Source organism: Equus quagga, chromosome 2 (assembly GCF_021613505.1).
Source record: "Equus quagga isolate Etosha38 chromosome 2, UCLA_HA_Equagga_1.0, whole genome shotgun sequence".
NCBI lineage: Eukaryota > Metazoa > Chordata > Mammalia > Perissodactyla > Equidae > Equus > Equus quagga.
Genome location: NC_060268.1, coordinates 38,413,085 through 38,430,676, shown reverse-complemented (window position 1 = coordinate 38,430,676; position 17,592 = coordinate 38,413,085). Strand labels below are relative to the sequence as shown.

General features: G+C 36.0%; 1 protein-coding gene across 3 annotated transcripts in view; it reads left to right on the top strand.

The window, feature by feature from the left end:
- Positions 1-17,592, top strand: part of INO80 (INO80 complex ATPase subunit) — a 126,984-nt gene that overhangs the window by 53,088 nt on the left and 56,304 nt on the right. For all 3 annotated transcript variants that reach the window (XM_046653906.1, XM_046653904.1, XM_046653905.1), the window contains exons 15-24: positions 3,389-3,448; positions 3,888-4,030; positions 5,197-5,281; positions 6,277-6,394; positions 7,677-7,762; positions 10,556-10,723; positions 10,944-11,077; positions 12,582-12,649; positions 13,363-13,456; positions 14,221-14,392. In XM_046653906.1, the coding sequence (XP_046509862.1) occupies positions 3,389-3,448; positions 3,888-4,030; positions 5,197-5,281; positions 6,277-6,394; positions 7,677-7,762; positions 10,556-10,723; positions 10,944-11,077; positions 12,582-12,649; positions 13,363-13,456; positions 14,221-14,392 (1,128 nt within the window). The remainder of the gene's footprint in view (positions 1-3,388; positions 3,449-3,887; positions 4,031-5,196; positions 5,282-6,276; positions 6,395-7,676; positions 7,763-10,555; positions 10,724-10,943; positions 11,078-12,581; positions 12,650-13,362; positions 13,457-14,220; positions 14,393-17,592) is intronic.

Sequence of the window (17,592 nt, the reverse complement as noted above, 5' to 3'; positions counted from 1 at the left end):
ATCACCTTTTTTTTGGTACAGCTTGTGAGCTAAGAATTGTTTTTACATTTTTAAATTGTTGATTAAAAAAGAATAACAAATGATACATGAAATTTAAATACATATATACTAGAACACAGCCACACTCTTTTGTTTATGTATTATTGATGGCCGCATTCTTAACAGCAGAATTGAGTAGTTGTGACAGAGGCTGTGTGGCCTGGAAAGCCCTGAATGTTTACTATCTGGCTGTTTACAGAAATGATTTGATGACCTCTGCTCTGTTGATTCATTGTTTCTGTTGCCATTACTCCTTTAACTGTTAGAAATGTGTTCACTTCCCCACAGAAGGTAGTTAGATGTAGACTCTGGTCAGGTTTATAGTTAGATTACATTCAAAAGATACTTAGATCTATGATAACGTCTGAAAGTTCATTTTATTTGGCAGGTATCTGAGTAACACTCATTTTATGATTCTGATATGATCAGTGCCTCTGACTTTCTCCTCTTTCCCATAAAGTATGATTTACAATTTTTCTATAGCTAATGTACCACTTTTCATTCTTGAAATTGGCTGTTCTGTATGTTTTCTATTTCAGTTATTTCTGTTTTGTCTTTTATTATTCTTGCGTACTTTTTTGGTAGTTTTTTTTTTTTCCTAACGTCTTTAGATGGAGCTTAGATAACTGATTTTCAGCTTTTTCTAATGGGTGTATTTAAGGGTATTAATTGCTTTCTAAGGGTGACTATAGCTATCCAAAGGTTTGATGTGTCACATTTTCATTATCTTTCAATTCAAAATAATTTCTAAAAGCTTCTACTGCAAGTTCTTATTTGATATGTGGCTTATTTTAAAGTGTGGTTCTTAATTTCCAAACAAAGGATGATTTTCTAGATACCTTTGTTACTAATTTATACTTTAAATCCACTGTGGTAAGAAAATATGCTTTTTATGATTTTAATCCTTGGAAATTTGTTGAACTTTGCTTTTATGGCCCAGCACATGGTCAGTTTTTATAAATGTCCTATATGTGTTTAAAAATAATAGGTATTCTGCAGTCATTGAGTTCACTGTTGTTATGTATATTAGGTTAAGTTTTTTAACTTGTTCAGCTCTTCTCTATCTTTACAGATTTTTTTTTTTGTTTACCTGTCCTGTTAGTGACTGAAGAGGTGTGTTAAAATTTACAACTATGGATTTATCCATTTCTGTTTTCCTATGTTCATTTTTATTTTATATATTTTGAGGATGTGAGATATGTATAAATTTACAATTATTTTATCTTCCTGGTGAATTGACTCTTTTGTTATTATGAAATTCCCTCCTTTAAGATTTTTGCCTTAAAATCTATTTTCTATGATATTAGATAGATTAGCTTTCTTTTGGTTAGTTTTCACATTATATCTTTTTCTACCTTTTGCTTTTAACCATTCTCTATCCTTACATTTAAGGAGTATTTCATGCCTTTTATTTGGCATATTTTTAATGTAATTATGTTTAATTATGTAATAAGTGCTTATGTTTAATGTAATTATTGATATATGAAGTTTAAATCTGCTAATTTGCTGGTTTCTTTCTACTTTTTTCACCCGTTCAGCTTTCTTTTTCTCTCCTTTCTTGTGTCCTTTTGGATTGATTAGATTTTATTACTCTTTCATTTTTTTTTCTTCCCCTTCTAGCTTGCTAATTATATATTCATTTTATTCTTCAGTAGATACCAGGAGAATACAATATGCATCCTTGACTTTTAAAAAAGTAGTATAAGTACTACTACTAGTACCAGTATAAGTACAAGTACCTTAGTATACTTAACTACATCCTCCTTCTCTAGACTTACGTTCTCTTGTTTTTATATGTATTTTATCTTTTAAACCCCACAAGACATTATATTATTATTTATACATTTTAGATTTATTTTAGACTTATTAGTTACATATTCACTGTTTTCATTGATCTTCATTGCTTCCTGCATATTTGTGCTTCCATCTGGCTGAGATTTTTCATAACAACAAAAGACATCAAGCTACAGCTTCAAGAAGCACTTTGAGCCCCATAAGGATAAAAGAAAGAAACCACATCTAGAAACATCACAGAAAAAGTGCTGAATTTTGCATTCTTTAGTTTCTCCATGCTTTAGTCTGAGTATTTCCTTCTGACTTTTCATCTAATTCACTGATTTTCTCTTTACCTGTATCTAAGATCTGTTGTTGAACTTATCATTGAATTCTTGATTTTAGTTATTGTATTTTTCAGTTCTAAAAATTCCTTTTTTTTTTTTATAGGTTCTAGTACACTACTGAAATTCTCAATCATTTAATTCCCTGAACAAATTAGCATTTTTTTAAAAGTCCATTTCTGATGTTTTTATTATCTGGATCTCCTGTGGGTTTGTTTCTTTCATGTTTTTCATGTTGATTTTCAGTCATGTAGTCAAGTCTTTCCTTATGTCTGGTTTTTTTTACTTGTTTTATTGTATGCCAGACATTGTATAGGAAAAATTCTAGAATGATGTTGGCTCTGGATACTGTTTTCTTCTTCCACAGAGAGGATTTATATGTGTTTTGGATTTTTGCCCCTAGTAATTTTTTTCCTGGGTCACTAATAATCCAAAATCCTCTTGCTCCAGTCAGGAATTGAGGTGATTCAAAGCTGGGGTTCACTACCTGTTAAGGAAAATCTATGTATAGTTTTTTACCAGTATGTATGTATGCTTGGATTCCCAACTTAAGCCAGGGAGGTGGGTGGTTATCAGAATCCCTTCTCCTTGAACTACATTTTTGTTCTGTGGACTCTGTGTCTCATAAAAAAAGACTCTGGGGGCTGGCCTGGTGGCGTAGTGGTTAAGTTCGTATGCTCTGCTTCAGTAGCCCAGGGTTCACCAGTTTGGATCCTGGGCGTGGTTCTATGCACTACTTATCAAGTCATGCTGTGGTAGACGTCCCACATATATAGTAGAGGAAGATTGGCACAGATGTTAGCTCAAGATCAGTCTTCCTCAGCAAAAAAGAGGAAGATTGGCAGCGGATGTTAGCTCAGGGCCAGTATTCCTCAAAAAAAAAACCCCACAACAACAAAAAATTCTTTGTTAGTCTCTCAACTAGAACTTTTGGAAAGGATCAGCACCTTCAGGGGAAACGTGTGCCAGGTGCCTTGCTTTCCTTTCTGGGCTTCTTTTCTAATTTTGGATCTTGGCTCTGTAATTCTCCACTGTCTCAGCAGCCCTGTGATGTCTTCAAACAAGTGTTTTGTATATATATACTAGGAGAAACGCTAGTCCAGCAATGACAGAAGAGGAACTCCTATATTCATTCTCTTAGGTTCTTTTAGAATCATCCTGAATAACATATTTGTGATGGTATATTTAAAATGATCAGTAGGAAATAATCTGTATATTGGTCCTTTTTCTAGGTGCTACCATATTGGGGAAATCCTCATGATAGGAAAGTCATCAGGAGGTTTTGGAGTCAGGTAACTTTCAGCTTACTGCATATATACATACACACACACGTATACATGTGTGCAATCAGTATTTCTCTAGTTGATCTGAGTAATTTCTCACGTAAAATCTTCTTATATATTATATATTTCTGGACACTAGGCAAGCACACTTTTTTTTTTTTTAACAATGCTTTTGCTTTTATAGACAATCAGCTGGACTTAAAGGCCAGGATTAACTAAGAACTTTTTTCTTTAACTAGCTAAAGACTAGTTTTTAACATGGTCTGTGATTAAGGTGACTGCTTTAAAAACAGTTATGGTTTAATTCACTGCACATCTACCATGTGGGAGAAGCACATCTTTAGGACTATCTTAAACTTCTTGGCCTTAAAAAGTACAGTCCATTCCTCATTATCTTGTTATAAGTTGTTAGGTGTCTCTTTACACCCTTACCCTCTTTTATTTACAGAAGACCCTCTATACTCAGGATGCCCCCTTCCACGTGGTTATCACCAGCTACCAGCTGGTGGTGCAGGATGTAAAGTACTTCCAGCGGGTCAAGTGGCAGTACATGGTATTGGATGAGGCTCAGGCGCTCAAAAGTAGTTCCAGGTAACGTGAGTAGTAGAAACCAACCTCCATGGCCTGAAGATATATAGATATACATATATCTGTGTATATGATATATACACACACACACGTGAATGAAGATCAGAGAGGTTTTAGAACATGGCATGATATGGTCTCTGCATAAGCCGTATATCTGACCAGAAGGCAGAAATTCCCTTTTGCATTTTCCATGGAACACAAATACTAATGTTTAGAATATAAGGATTTTTCTCGACTTCTATCTCCCTACTCAATAATTATGATGTTTTAACAGATCTTTATTCTTCAAGGAAAATTCCTATGCAGGAAGAGTTGTCTGCTCTTTCTGTGAGGGATTGTTTTAGACAGGAAGTCGTAGTAGAAATTAGAATGTTACATTATGTGGATTACAGGTTCTGCCTATTTTATGTGTGTTGTCCTAGTCCCTGGATGGTTATTAGACCCCCAAGAATCCTTTTATTGGAAGGTCTATGTTTGAAATGTTCTAATACCTTTAAGGTCCCAAACTGAATCGTAAATGAGCACTTGGCTGTGAAGTGTTACTTGGCAGTGTTAAACCTTGGGTTTGATAATTCTTATTAAACTCTTGATGAACCCATAGGAATTTCTTAGGAGGTCCATGTTAACTGGCAGCATGGTATTTTCCGTGGAACTCTCCATCTTCTGAAGAGCGTTTCTTCATATTGCACTTTTTTGAAGTAAGACATGCTTGTGACCAGGAGCAATAAACTCACTTTGCATTTTCTTCTCACGCCCTTCCCCTTTCTCCATTGCTTCCTCCAAACTCCCAACTGGAAACACAAGTTAATAAGTTTAAAGCTTTCTACTACAGATAAGTACGATATAATTAAATGCTTTCTGTCAATAAAACTGACCAAAGATAGTAAGTAGAGGACTTTATCAAGCCAGAAAGGATCCTACTCTGCCTATTTGAGGGCCTTTTTTTTCCAAACCCTAATACCATGTTTTCAGTACAGAGGAGTCAATTTCTCTGGAATTTCCTGACCTCGGCTTTGTTGAATAATATTTTTCAGTTGTATACTTGGTGGAGTACTTGATTCTGAGTGTTTGTTATTTTTTTGGAAAGCATTTTTAGAAATATGGGGTCTTCATAGGGTGAAGAGAGATTTACTGCTAACTTGGAATTTGTAATTCATCTTCTTGGACAGTGTTCGTTGGAAGATCCTCTTACAGTTTCAGTGTCGGAATCGGCTTTTGCTAACTGGGACCCCCATTCAGAACACCATGGCAGAGGTAGGCACTAGAAAAGGCCTCAGCTTTATGTGTGCCTTAAACAGAATGGTTCCAGTACAGAACAGAGTTCTTTACCCATGCCCAGCTAGAGTGTTATTGTTCTGTACAAATGACAATCCCCACATAAAAGGAAGAATTTAACCATAGCTTACCCTAAGTGGTTTTCGTTTTGTTTTGCATCATTCTCATTTTCTTATTTTCTGGCATAAGACAAATAAATTACTTTATTCCTTTATATTCATGTAATAAATAGTGAATTCATTAGGAATGCTACCCATCTAACGCAGAGATGTTTCTATGCCAGAATGAGAAGGTATAATATTCTTTAACACTGAGAGGAGCTAAAATTCTCTCTTTTGGAAAGATAATCGATCAGAGGTCAGAAGACTTTCTGTAAAGAACCAGATGGTAATGTTTTAGACGTTACGAGCCGTACAGTTGCTGTTGCAACTGCTCGACCTTGCTGTTGTAATGTGAAAGCAGCCATAGATTAAATGAATAGATGTGGCTGTGTTCCTTTAAAACTTTATTTTAACTTTTTATAAAAATATAAAAGGTTTATGTAAAAATAAAAAGTTTATTTATAAAAATAGATGGCAGGCCAGACCTGGCACCACAGACCATATTTGCTGACCTCTGATGTACAGTTATTGTTAGCAAGTTATGCTACCTCAGATCATGTTCATTCATGGACATATAAATGATCTTTAAAAGCATCCCACTGCAAAGTCTGAGCAGGACTTGTGCTTTCAGACTTCTAGGTTGAAATTAATTGAAAAATACTCACGTTTTGCTAGAGCATGTTATAGAATTGGGGTTGGTTGATGAGGTATGTGCTTGTATGCTCATTCTCTCCCTTACTCAAACATACATGTGCGCGTAGACTCAGACACACACACACCTGCAACTTTCACTCTTTCTCTCCAAACCTCCATTGTATTCTCACATACTCATTTTGTTGTCCTACAGCTATTTCACTTTTCTTTTGTTTCCAGCTCTGGGCTCTGCTTCATTTCATTATGCCAACATTATTTGATTCACATGAGGAATTTAATGAATGGTTTTCCAAGGACATTGAGAGCCACGCCGAAAACAAATCTGCCATTGATGAGAGTGAGTACTTTTATGAACTTACTTTCTTTCTGCCTATCAGTGTAGGCAACTATGTAATTGTGTATTTTCTTTTATGTGAAGAATTCTTCTAGTATACAGAGAAGGATCTGAGGTGAAAAGTTTATCTTATAATTGTGTGCTTTATTTTCCAAAGAGTCAAAAAAGGACTAATTCAGGAGATGTTGCTGTAGTGTTGACTAACCAAGGCAGAACAGGCAGAGTTCATAAAGTACCATATTTTGGCTTACAGACTCCTCATTTCCCATGTAGATTCTGACAAGTTCATATCAGAATTATATTCTTTGTGCTATGGGGTTAGGGCTTTTTTCCTGTGATTAAAAACAAAATATTAGGGCTAAAGAAGATGTGGTATGTATATATATACAATGGAATACTACTCAGCTGTAAAACACAACAAAAGCATTCCATTTGCAATAACATGGATGGACCTTGAGGGAATTATGTTAAGTGAAATAAGCCAGTTAGAGAAGGACAATCTCTGTATGACTCCACTCATATGAGGAATTTAAAAATGTAGACAGAGAGAACAGATTGGTGGCTACCAGGGGAGAGATGGGATGGGGGGTGGGCACAGGGTGTGGAGTGGTGCACCTGCAACACGACTGACAATCAATAATGTACAACTGAAATTTTACAAGTTTGTAACGTATCATTAACTCAATAAAAAAAAAAGAAAAAAGAAAATATTAGAAGGGTCATTTTGTTAATATCTGTGTTTGGATTTGTTTCTACTGTGAACATTTTTGACCTTGTTTATCAATACTTTGACCTTGTTGAATAATATCTTTTAAGAGAGTTATGAGGTGTTTATTACATGGACATGAAGTGACATCTACTATTAGAAAAGTCCTTAAGTAATTTCTTATACTACAAGTTGTTAATTTGCCGACATACTTTGAAGAAATGATTTTTCAGGAACATTGGGAGTCCCAGATAGCTTGCATTAGACCTATATGAAAACCCTATTATTGATAAAATGTCCTAAAACACTCTAAGGGTGAGTTCTAATAAAAATAAAATGGTACTTGTTGATCTGAGTAAATGAGACCAAAATGCATTTGCTCAGTTGAATATAGGAAGATGCTATGAAAAATTCAGATTCCTTGGTTCCTACTTGGGAAAAAGATTCCGTTTCGGTCTTCTTTCAGAGAATCATTAAGCCAAAAGGTGTTAGAACAGCTTAGTAAGACGTGATCATATTTCTTTTGTTTGTGTTAAATCAATATAATGTATTATTGGGGGGGGCCTCCTGGCATTTCAGATCAACTCTCTCGCTTACACATGATCCTGAAGCCATTTATGCTGAGGAGAATCAAGAAAGATGTGGAAAATGAATTGTCTGACAAGGTAAGAAAAGAAGACCTCATGAGTGTAAGCCTTAATAGGCACCAACTTAGGGTTCCAGGGCAAAAAAAATTTGGTAAATGTTTAGTTGAAGGGTAATTAGTTTTACTAAGAGAAGACCTTTAAACTTAAGTGATTCAAAGAAGGCTTAAAATGAGTCAAATAATCAAGGCAAGTAATATTTTTTTCTTCTTTTTGTTTTACGCTTTTTATTATGGAGAATTTGAAATATTACCAAAATAGAATAGTATAATGAACCCTCTTGTAATCACCACCATACAGCTTCAACATAGTCATCTCTACCCCTCTAGATTATTCTGAAGCAAATCCCAGATGTTTTTTATTTCATATAAGTATTTCCATATGTATCTCTAAAAGATTTGGTCTTCTTTTAAAATACATAACTACATATCATTATCACTCCTAAAAAAGACAATTATTCCATTATAGTATCATATATCCAATGAGTGCTCAGATATCCCCAGTTTTCTTTGTTAGTGTTTCTTTTTCTTTCTTTCTCTTTTTTAAAAAATTAGCTTTTTGAAATAGAATCCAAGCAAGGTCCACACATAGCATTTGCATGATATGTCTCTTAAATATCTTGTAATCCCTCCCTTCTTTTTTCCTTTGCAATTCTTCATTGAAAAAAATGTAGTTATTTGTTTTCCACATACAGTCATGCGCTGCTTAACCATGAGGCTACATTTTGAGAAATGTGTAGTTAGGCAATTTTGTTGTTGTGTGAACATCATAGAGTGTACTCACATAAAACTAGATGTTACAGCCTACTACACACCTAGGCTATATAGTAGGAATCTTAGGAGACCACTGTTGTATATGCAGTCGTTGACTGGAAGGTCATTATATGGCACGTGAGTGTACTGAATTTGCTAGTTGTATCATTGTGGTCTTGTCTCACATGTTCCTCTGTCTCTTGTATTCTTGCAAACCGAGAGTTAGATTTAGAAGTTTAATGTGCTTTGGGTTGTAATATTTTTTTCTCATACAAGACCAGTAGTTTTGGTTTATAAATGTCTTTTTTTAGATCCTTACCAGACTTCTGTAATTTTCTGTTATCTCCTGTGAATCCTCCCCATATTTTCCTTCCTTCTTTTTTCTCCAAGTTCCCAGTCCTTTGGGGCTTTTCCTGTCTTCCATAGATTCCACCTGTTTCTCATAATTCTGCTCTCTACCTAAAAGACATCTTTCCAGGTTCTTGATAACATCAGGTAGTTCTCCTCTGTCACTGCCTGAAGGCTGGATCATTTGAAATTAGTATCTCTGTCTGGAAGATTGTGGTGGGAGTGTATACCTTCAAAGAGAGGAGTAGAAGTATACTTTTGTTTTATTCCTTTTTTTAAAATCTTGATGGCTATTTTATGAAACTGGCTCATTTTAACTAAAATAGCAGTGTCACACAGATGTATCTGATAGAAGGAAAATACTATACAAAACACTGGATCGTTGGGGCTTTTATATCAGAAAGGGCTTCAAAAACAATAGTTCTGTTATTTAGTGGTCACTAGGGAGGGGGTCAGATGTGGTATGATTCTTAACCACTGTGCATAGTATAAATTCCTTAAACATTAGTAATGTTTCTAATCTGTTATTAAATAATATATTTATTTATTGAACTCTTATTGCCTGTCAGCCACTAATACATAAAGATGAACAGTGTCTAGGTTCTGTTCAGATTTCCAAGGGAGATGAGTACATAAATGACTGTAATACTGTGTCGTAAGACATACAGTGATTATCTATGTGAAGTGTAATGGAAACATGGATAAAGGAGTAGTTCTGTTGGGGAAGGTGGGAGAAGGCATGAAAGCAGAGTGAAGTACCTCTGAAATAATGAGTTGGCGTTTACTAGGAAAGTACGGTAGGAAGGGGGTGCTAGGCAACAAGAGCAATGTGAACAAAGATAGAGCAACATTCAGATATGCAGCATGTTTGGCAAACATTATTCAGACCATTGTTGCTAAGGTATATAAGAGGACATGGTGATGAGGAGACTGGGACAATAGAGTGAGTTAAATTATGGGAGGCTGCCTCTGACTATGGGATAATTTTTAATATTTTACTATAGGCAGTAATGTACATTGAAGGTTTTTCAGCAGTTGAATTACCTTACAAGATTTGTGTGGAAAGTTTCTTAGAACCAGGAGAGACTGGAGGCAGGAAGACCCCAAAATAATAGCAGTCTAGATTAGGTATGATGAGATTCTGCATTAAGGCAATGAGAGTGGTCAGAAAGGGTAGTTGGAGGTAAATTTCCAGGTTGACTTGAGGGACTTAGGACATGGTAGAACATGGAGTATGAGACAGAAAGAAAAACCAGAGCTGACTGAAGTTTCTCTTCCAACAACTGAGTGAATTGTAATGCTGTTAGCCAATTTAGTAAATTGTGGAAAAGATAATTTTTTTCCTGATATGTCACATAGGCAATTGCTGTAGACTCTCTGAGTGGTACTGTTATTGTAGGTAGTTGGAAATATGGGACTGGGGATGTTTGGGAATGTATTTTTGCAAGTTACTGTGATAGATGGTAGTTGGTACTGTTGGAAATGGAACAGATTGCCCAGGGACAGCATGTAGAGTGAGTGACAAGGGAAGAAAGTCAAGGAAAGAACATTTTTCTGGATAATTAGCCACATCACAGGTTTATAGAGTTTCTAGAGGTATGTATTTTGTTTTTTCAATCATAATCTGGCTTGTGTATGTTTTCAACCTTATGCTGATAGTGATTATTCTTAAAAACTGTTTTTCGAAGTATAAATGTTCTTAATTGATTTTTAGATTGAGATTCTAATGTATTGCCAACTGACCAGCCGACAGAAGCTGCTATATCAGGCACTGAAAAACAAAATTTCCATTGAGGATTTATTGCAGTCTTCTATGGGCTCTACCCAGCAAGCACAGACCACCACCAGCAGCCTCATGAATCTGGTCATGCAATTTAGGAAGGTAAGAGCTTAGATCAGCTGCCTTGGAGTTATCTTTATTAATTCATTTCAAGAAAAAGGCTCTAGCCTTGATTCCAGATAAACAAAGTCTGTTAAAAAGAGATGAAAGTGGGAAAGTATATATTTACAAAGGTAAACTTTCATGGTTTGGGATCCCCCATCATTTCATAGAGCAGTGTCTGCACAGGACAATGTTGTCTTATCATTTCCCTTCCTCTTAGGTATGTAATCACCCAGAGTTATTTGAACGACAAGAAACTTGGTCTCCATTTCATATTTCCCTAAAGCCATACCAGATTTCAAAGTTTATATACCGTCATGGACAGATCAGGGTCTTCAATCATTCACGGGACAGGTGAGCAAATAGTGATACTTGTTTTACTCTGGGAGTGTTTTTGTAATTTGGGGATATGTGGCTTAGTAAATAAATTTAGTGGAGAATGTTTGAGTTCTCCAACAGTGAGGTATTTAAGCAAAGGGTGGACAACTATTTGTTAAGGGATCTTGTGGTTTATCAGGGGTATAACTGGATGACCTTAAAGGCCCTAGCCCCTTCTGTTGTCCTTTGTGAGTTTTTTTTATGCTTGAGGAAGATTAGTTCTGAGCTAACATCTGTGCCAGTTGTCCTCCACTTTACATGTGGGTCACTGCCCCAGCACAGCTGGTGAGTGGTATAGGTCTACGCCTGGAATCTGAACCTGTGAACCCAGGCCACTGAAGCACAGCACGCCGAACTTAACCACTCCGCCACAAGGCCAGCCCCTTCCTTTCTGAAGTGAGTAGTGTGCACCTGTGTGCAAATGTGTACTTGCAGCAAGAGAGATCAGCAGATGTCCCTGCCCCAGTACTGGAGTTGCTCTGTGGTGGCTTATTTTACACTTGGAATGGCACTTGTTGGAGAACTGATTGGATTTCAAATTAATCAAATTTACCTTCTTCCCAGAATCAGTAAAGGTGAAGTAGTTGTTAATGATAATATGCTAGTGACCACTTGCATTCAGAAAATAGATGTGCAGGTCCATTCTACTCCTGTGAGTGAGGGTGGCCCTAGCTTCTGTATTTTTTAACAAGCTCCCAAAGGATTCTTCTGCACATCCACATTTGAGATCCATGAATTTAGAAGGTTCCTTCTGTAGTGAAACAATATAAACAGTATTATCAAAATAATTGTCAATAATATTTAGTATAATAAAACTGAAATTGAAACGCATTTCTTGGGCTTAATTTTAAGAATTCTTTGTCTGTGATAGCTCCAGGCTAATACTAACTACATGGGCAGGGGGAAACAGACCAGAGCTGTAGCGTTGTTTTGTGTAATATAGTATGTGGTAACTTACAGTGCTAGAATTATGATTCTCTGAAATAAAATGAGACTACTTTGAACTTGCGTTATCTTCTTATGCCTTTAAGTATTTAGTACTTCCTGACATTTATGCTGTGATTTTTGCCTGGTGATATGGCAACAAACTTTCTTAAAAGAAGAAACAGTTTTGGGGCTGGCCCCGCAGCCAAGTGGTTAAATTTGCACGCTTCGCTTTGGCGGTCCAGGGTTTCGCCAGTTCGGATCCTCAGTGTGCGCCTGGCACTGCTCATCAGGCCATGCTGAGGTGGTGTCCCACATAGCACAACTAGAAGGATCTACAATTAGAATATACGACTATGTACTGGGGGGCTTTGGGGAGAAGGGGAAAAAAAAAGATTGGCAACAGATGTTGGCTCACGTGCCAATCTTTAAAAAAAAAAGTTGTTAGAAACAGTTTTAAACCTAAAAGATTTTCTTTAGTTTGGAACCTCCAGTCTAGTTAGCTTCCCAATATTTATATTTGGGTTTGGATTTATTTTTTCTACTTACTTTACAGGTGGTTAAGGGTTCTTCTTTCTCCATTTGCACCAGACTACATCCAAGAGTCTCTCTTTCACAGAAAAGGTAAGTGTTTTGATCTTTGGGAAGGAAAGTATGCCAGGAGTTTACCAGGGTCCTGTTTATTTTGCTGAGTGACTGATTTGGAACTAGTAGTGATTTTGCCTGCATGCTAAGCCTTTATTTATAAAATCTTGGTAAGATTTAAGTATATTAGTTGTCTTCATCTATAGATGCTATGGTTTGTGGCTATAACAGGAAGCAATTAAAACTTATTACATTGACCTTCCATCTTTGTTTTATACGTACCTCTTAAGAATTTCTTACACCCTTGAAACTTGACAGAGAGAATAATGCAGGATTCTTATTAATGTGACTTAGTCAGTTCCCCCCTCCTTAGTCTAAGGAAAAGAAACTGCTGAATTTTGAGCATTGTCAAAAGCATTAAGGCAAAGGTTCAGAATCTTTTGCCTCTGTCCATTCCTTTCCTTTTCTTTTTCCTGGCATGATAAAAAGAAAGGCAGTTAGCCAAGGATCCCAAAACCCGAAAGGTAACTGATGAGCCAGCTCCACTCTGGCCCATATATGCCATATCTTATAGGTCTGCCTCTTCTACTTGTGATTGTAGTACAAAAATAGGACTTCCATCAAAGTGGCTGGATTGGAACCTTTAGAATATCTTTTGATTTTTAAGTCAAAAGTCAGCAGTTCAGCAAGCTTTAGTTGAGTATTGTCTCTTGGCTTGCTACTAGGTTTAACTTTATCCTTTGATATTCCAGGTGTTAATGAAGAAAGCTGTTTCTCTTTCCTTCGCTTTATTGATGTATCTCCAGCAGAAATGGCAAACCTCATGCTTCAGGGACTTTTGGCCAGGTGAGAAGTTTGTTCACTGTTTGATGAGAGAGCAGTTGGAAATAAACAGGGACACAGGTTAAATACTGTGAAATTAAATATTTAATGTTATATCATCTTAGCCTCTCATTCTTTTCCTATTAATTAAAAATAAAAATTTTATAAGGGAATAACAGTTTTGGTAATTTAATAATTGCATGATTCTTCATGATATATGTTAAATAAAAACTAGGTTCTTCTCCCAAATGCTACCAGAAAGTCTTCAAGTTTTCTTAATTTCTAGTTAGTGTGCCATGTTCTCTTTTCTTCTACAGGGCGAGTGATGGCTGATGATTCTTTTAGTTAGTAGTGACTGCAGCATAGCCCACCTTAAGTGTTCTGGGAAACTTAGTTCTATGTTCCTTTTCTTTGGAATAATGGCTTTCACTTATTTTATTACTTTGTATTTATGTAATAGATAGTGACCTCATTAGGAAAGGCTGTCTCCCTAATATGAGGATATTTTTATGATAGTTTCTGTGATAGAGTTGAACATTCTTAACACTAAGAGGAGCTTTACGGAGGATTTTAGTTTTCATATTAGCAAACCAAGTCATGCCAAAGGTAGAATTTATAGAACAAAAGTATGAAACAGCTTTATCTGCAAGTAGGAAAGAACTGCTTCTAAAACGCTCAAGATTTACAAAAGAAACATGATAAGGAGAGAGAAGGTTCCTCGCTGCTATGAACTACCCTCAAACCGCCATGGAGCACTGAATAAGCATGTCTGCTGTGGTTTGTTTCAGATGGTTAGCTCTTTTCCTGTCTCTGAAAGCCTCCTACAGGCTCCATCAGCTGCGCTGCTGGGGAGAGCCAGAAGGGGAGAGCCAGCAGAGATACCTGAGGAACAAGGATTTCCTTCTTGGGGTTAATTTTCCACTCTCCTTTCCCAACCTTTGCAGCTGCCCTTTGTTAAAGGTAAGCAATTATTTCAGCACCAGTTACCCATGTAGTACTGTCTTCCCTTTTCTTTGAATCAGTAAAAGTAATAGTAAAGTAAATGATAGCCTAAAAGAGCCGAAAAATTCTCACAGGAGTGGAGCAGGGTATTGTTATGACTTACTATATTTAATAAACGTGTTTTGTATGTATATAATTATATGTGTGTATGTATATGTATTTAATATATATACTGCTTATAACTTTATTGTAAAGTACACAGATCGTAATTGTACAACCCTCTAAGTTTTTACATCTGTATGTACTTGTGTAACAACTACCTAGATTACAGTATAGAACATTTCCAACACCCAGAAGTCTCCCTCATGCTTCTTCTCATTTAATGCCTCTAATTAGAACAAACCAACAAATAAAGGTAATCACTGTTCTGCTTCTGTCATCACAGATTATTTTTTCCTGTTTTGGAACTTTATGTAAATGGAATTTTCCAGTAGGGACTCTTATGTCTGATTTCTTTCTCAATATTATATCTGAGATTCATCCATGTTGCATTATAGCATTCTTTTTTAATGCTATGAAGTGTTCCATTGTGTGAATACCACAATTTATTAATCTGTTCTACTATTGGTGATATTTAGGTTGCTTGTTGTTTGGGACTGTTATGAATAAAAGTGCTATGCATATTCTTGTACATGTGTTTTGATGAACATAAGTACTAATTTCTTTGTGGTTTAGATCCAGGAATGAGATTCTTGCGTCATCAGGTATATGTATATTCCATTTCTTTGAATTTGTAGTGGTATCTCATAGTGATTTTAAATTGCATTTCCCTGAAGAGTAATGATGTTGAGCACTTTTTCATATAATCGTTGGCCATTGTAGAGTAGGTGAGGGGGAAAGTGACAGGAAATAAGGTTTTAGAGGTAGGTCCAGATCATATGGGCCTCATAAGTTGTTGCTAAGCATTATAAGTTTATTCAAATGAAATGGGTAATGCTGGAGAGTTTTGAGAAGAGATTTGTATGTTTATTTATTATCATCCTTTAACTGGATTAAAAATTTAGAAGGAAGGACATTTTCCTTGCATCCCCTAGAAAATTGAATGACTCCTTAGTCTTATGGTTAACTACTATTGAATGCAGGCTGCTCTTCGGCTGGATCTAGTGTTTGTCCCTGGTACACTGAAGAGCCTATATGGTTTCCTCCTTTTCGATTTTCCCAGTTGGTTTCTCAAGCTTTGCTCCTTGTACTTTTTTGGATTCTGGAGATGAGATCAGTAATACAAAAGGAGAATAGAATTGGGTTCCAACATATTTGGAATAATGTAGTGACTGGTGGCAGGGTGACTTCCTACTAGTGAAATATTGACATTCCTGATGAAGAGTTGCTTAATCTCCTATAGACCACTTAGTAATGTATGTTAATACAGTTAGGAATTTACCAGTTTTATTTTTGGTACAGAAAGTACCATCCTCCCAAGGGTTTATTATGCCCTATTGTGTAGACACCTGCATCTTACTTAACACTCAAAGTTGTGCATCATTTATTTGTATTCTTCTGTTTCTGAAAATTCAGAGCAACTAATCAGTGACATCCTTGTATGAATTAATGAATTTCCTGAGAAATGCAGATGTGGACAGTGTGCTTTATGGGAAATTGGCAGTGAAATCTTCAAGTTTACATAATAGAAGTTAGATTCACTTCCATTTCCTCTTCTTTAATTTTGTTTTGTGTTGTGGATAGACATTTACTTTTGTAGTGGCTTAGAATGTACCCTGAGTTATTGAGCCAGTGGGCCATAGGTAGCTGAAAGCTAATCATACATGTTTAGAGACACTGTTCTGCTTTTGGTCTCATTATCCTTATCTCCAACTTACATATACTGAGATAGCAGCTAGGCAATGTATTTTGCCAGAGTTTATTATCTATCTATTCTAAGAAATCTCTGCTTTCAAGTAAGCAGAATGATCTTTATATGGTATCTAGCCTTAAAGGTTAGCCCAGGTTCTGAATAAAGAATTATTTTGTTGAAGCTCCCTGTGTAACAGTTAATAAAAATATAACAAAGCCCATTGTATTTGTGACTTTTGAAGTGCGATCATGACTCAGGTCAAGAATATTTTACATCACCATCTGTATGTGTGTAGATATACCAAATATTACATACACGTACATAAACTTTTAAAACGAAGTATTTACGAAACAACACTTAACCTCATATAAGCACACCCCGATTTTTTCTTTTACGACTATTTTATTTTATTTTTCTTTAAAGATTGGCACCTGAGCTAACATCTGTTGCTGATCTTTTTTTCTTCTTCTTCTTCTTCTTCTCCCCAAAGCCCCCAAGTACGTAGTTGTATATTCTAGTTGTAGATCCTTCTGCTTGTGCTGTGTGGGACGCCACCTCAGCATGACTTGATGAACGGTGCCATGTCTGTGCCCAGGATCCAAACGGATGAAACCCTGGGCCACCGAAGTGGAGTGCATGAACTTAACCACTTGGCCACGGGGCCGACCCCTATGATTATTTTTTTAATGTTAGTTGGAACCTACTGAAAATTAATTTCATGACCCTTACTATTCACAGTTTGAAAAATACAAAGCACTGGACGAATGCACAATATTAAAATAGCCAGAGGACTAGATAAAGAGAGTCACGATGTAGAAGATTCTGGATCATTCTTTTTAATAGTAAGAAAGGAAAGAAACTGACATTTTGGGACTTAAGACAGAGTCTCGCTTTCTGAATATGAAAGAGAAGACTAGAAGTCCCTCAGAGAGCAGTATTCACATTGCATTGCAGTTACCCTGACATGTAGTTAGCAACTAGGTCTATCTATGTCTCAGTTTCTGCTATGTACCTGTTATATCCCCGGTATTTAAAGATAGTTACAAATAAATAATTTTGAAAGAACCAACTGATTCAAACTTGAGCGAAGTAATTTATTATGGGGACAACTATCCCCCAGAACAGCTTTGTTAGAATATGCCTATCAGTACTATCATGCTGTTTCTCACACTGGTTTCTCTGAACTGAGTTTTCCTTATTCAAGAAACATGTCTCTAGAGAACTTTGGTGTTTTGTCTGTTTTGCAAAAAAGAGAAGGAAATTTTGGACACCTAATCCTTTAGAACAGATAAGCAAAATTCATTAATTGAGAATAAAGTTAATGTTAAAACTTAAGATGCATGATATTTTAGCATACATACACACG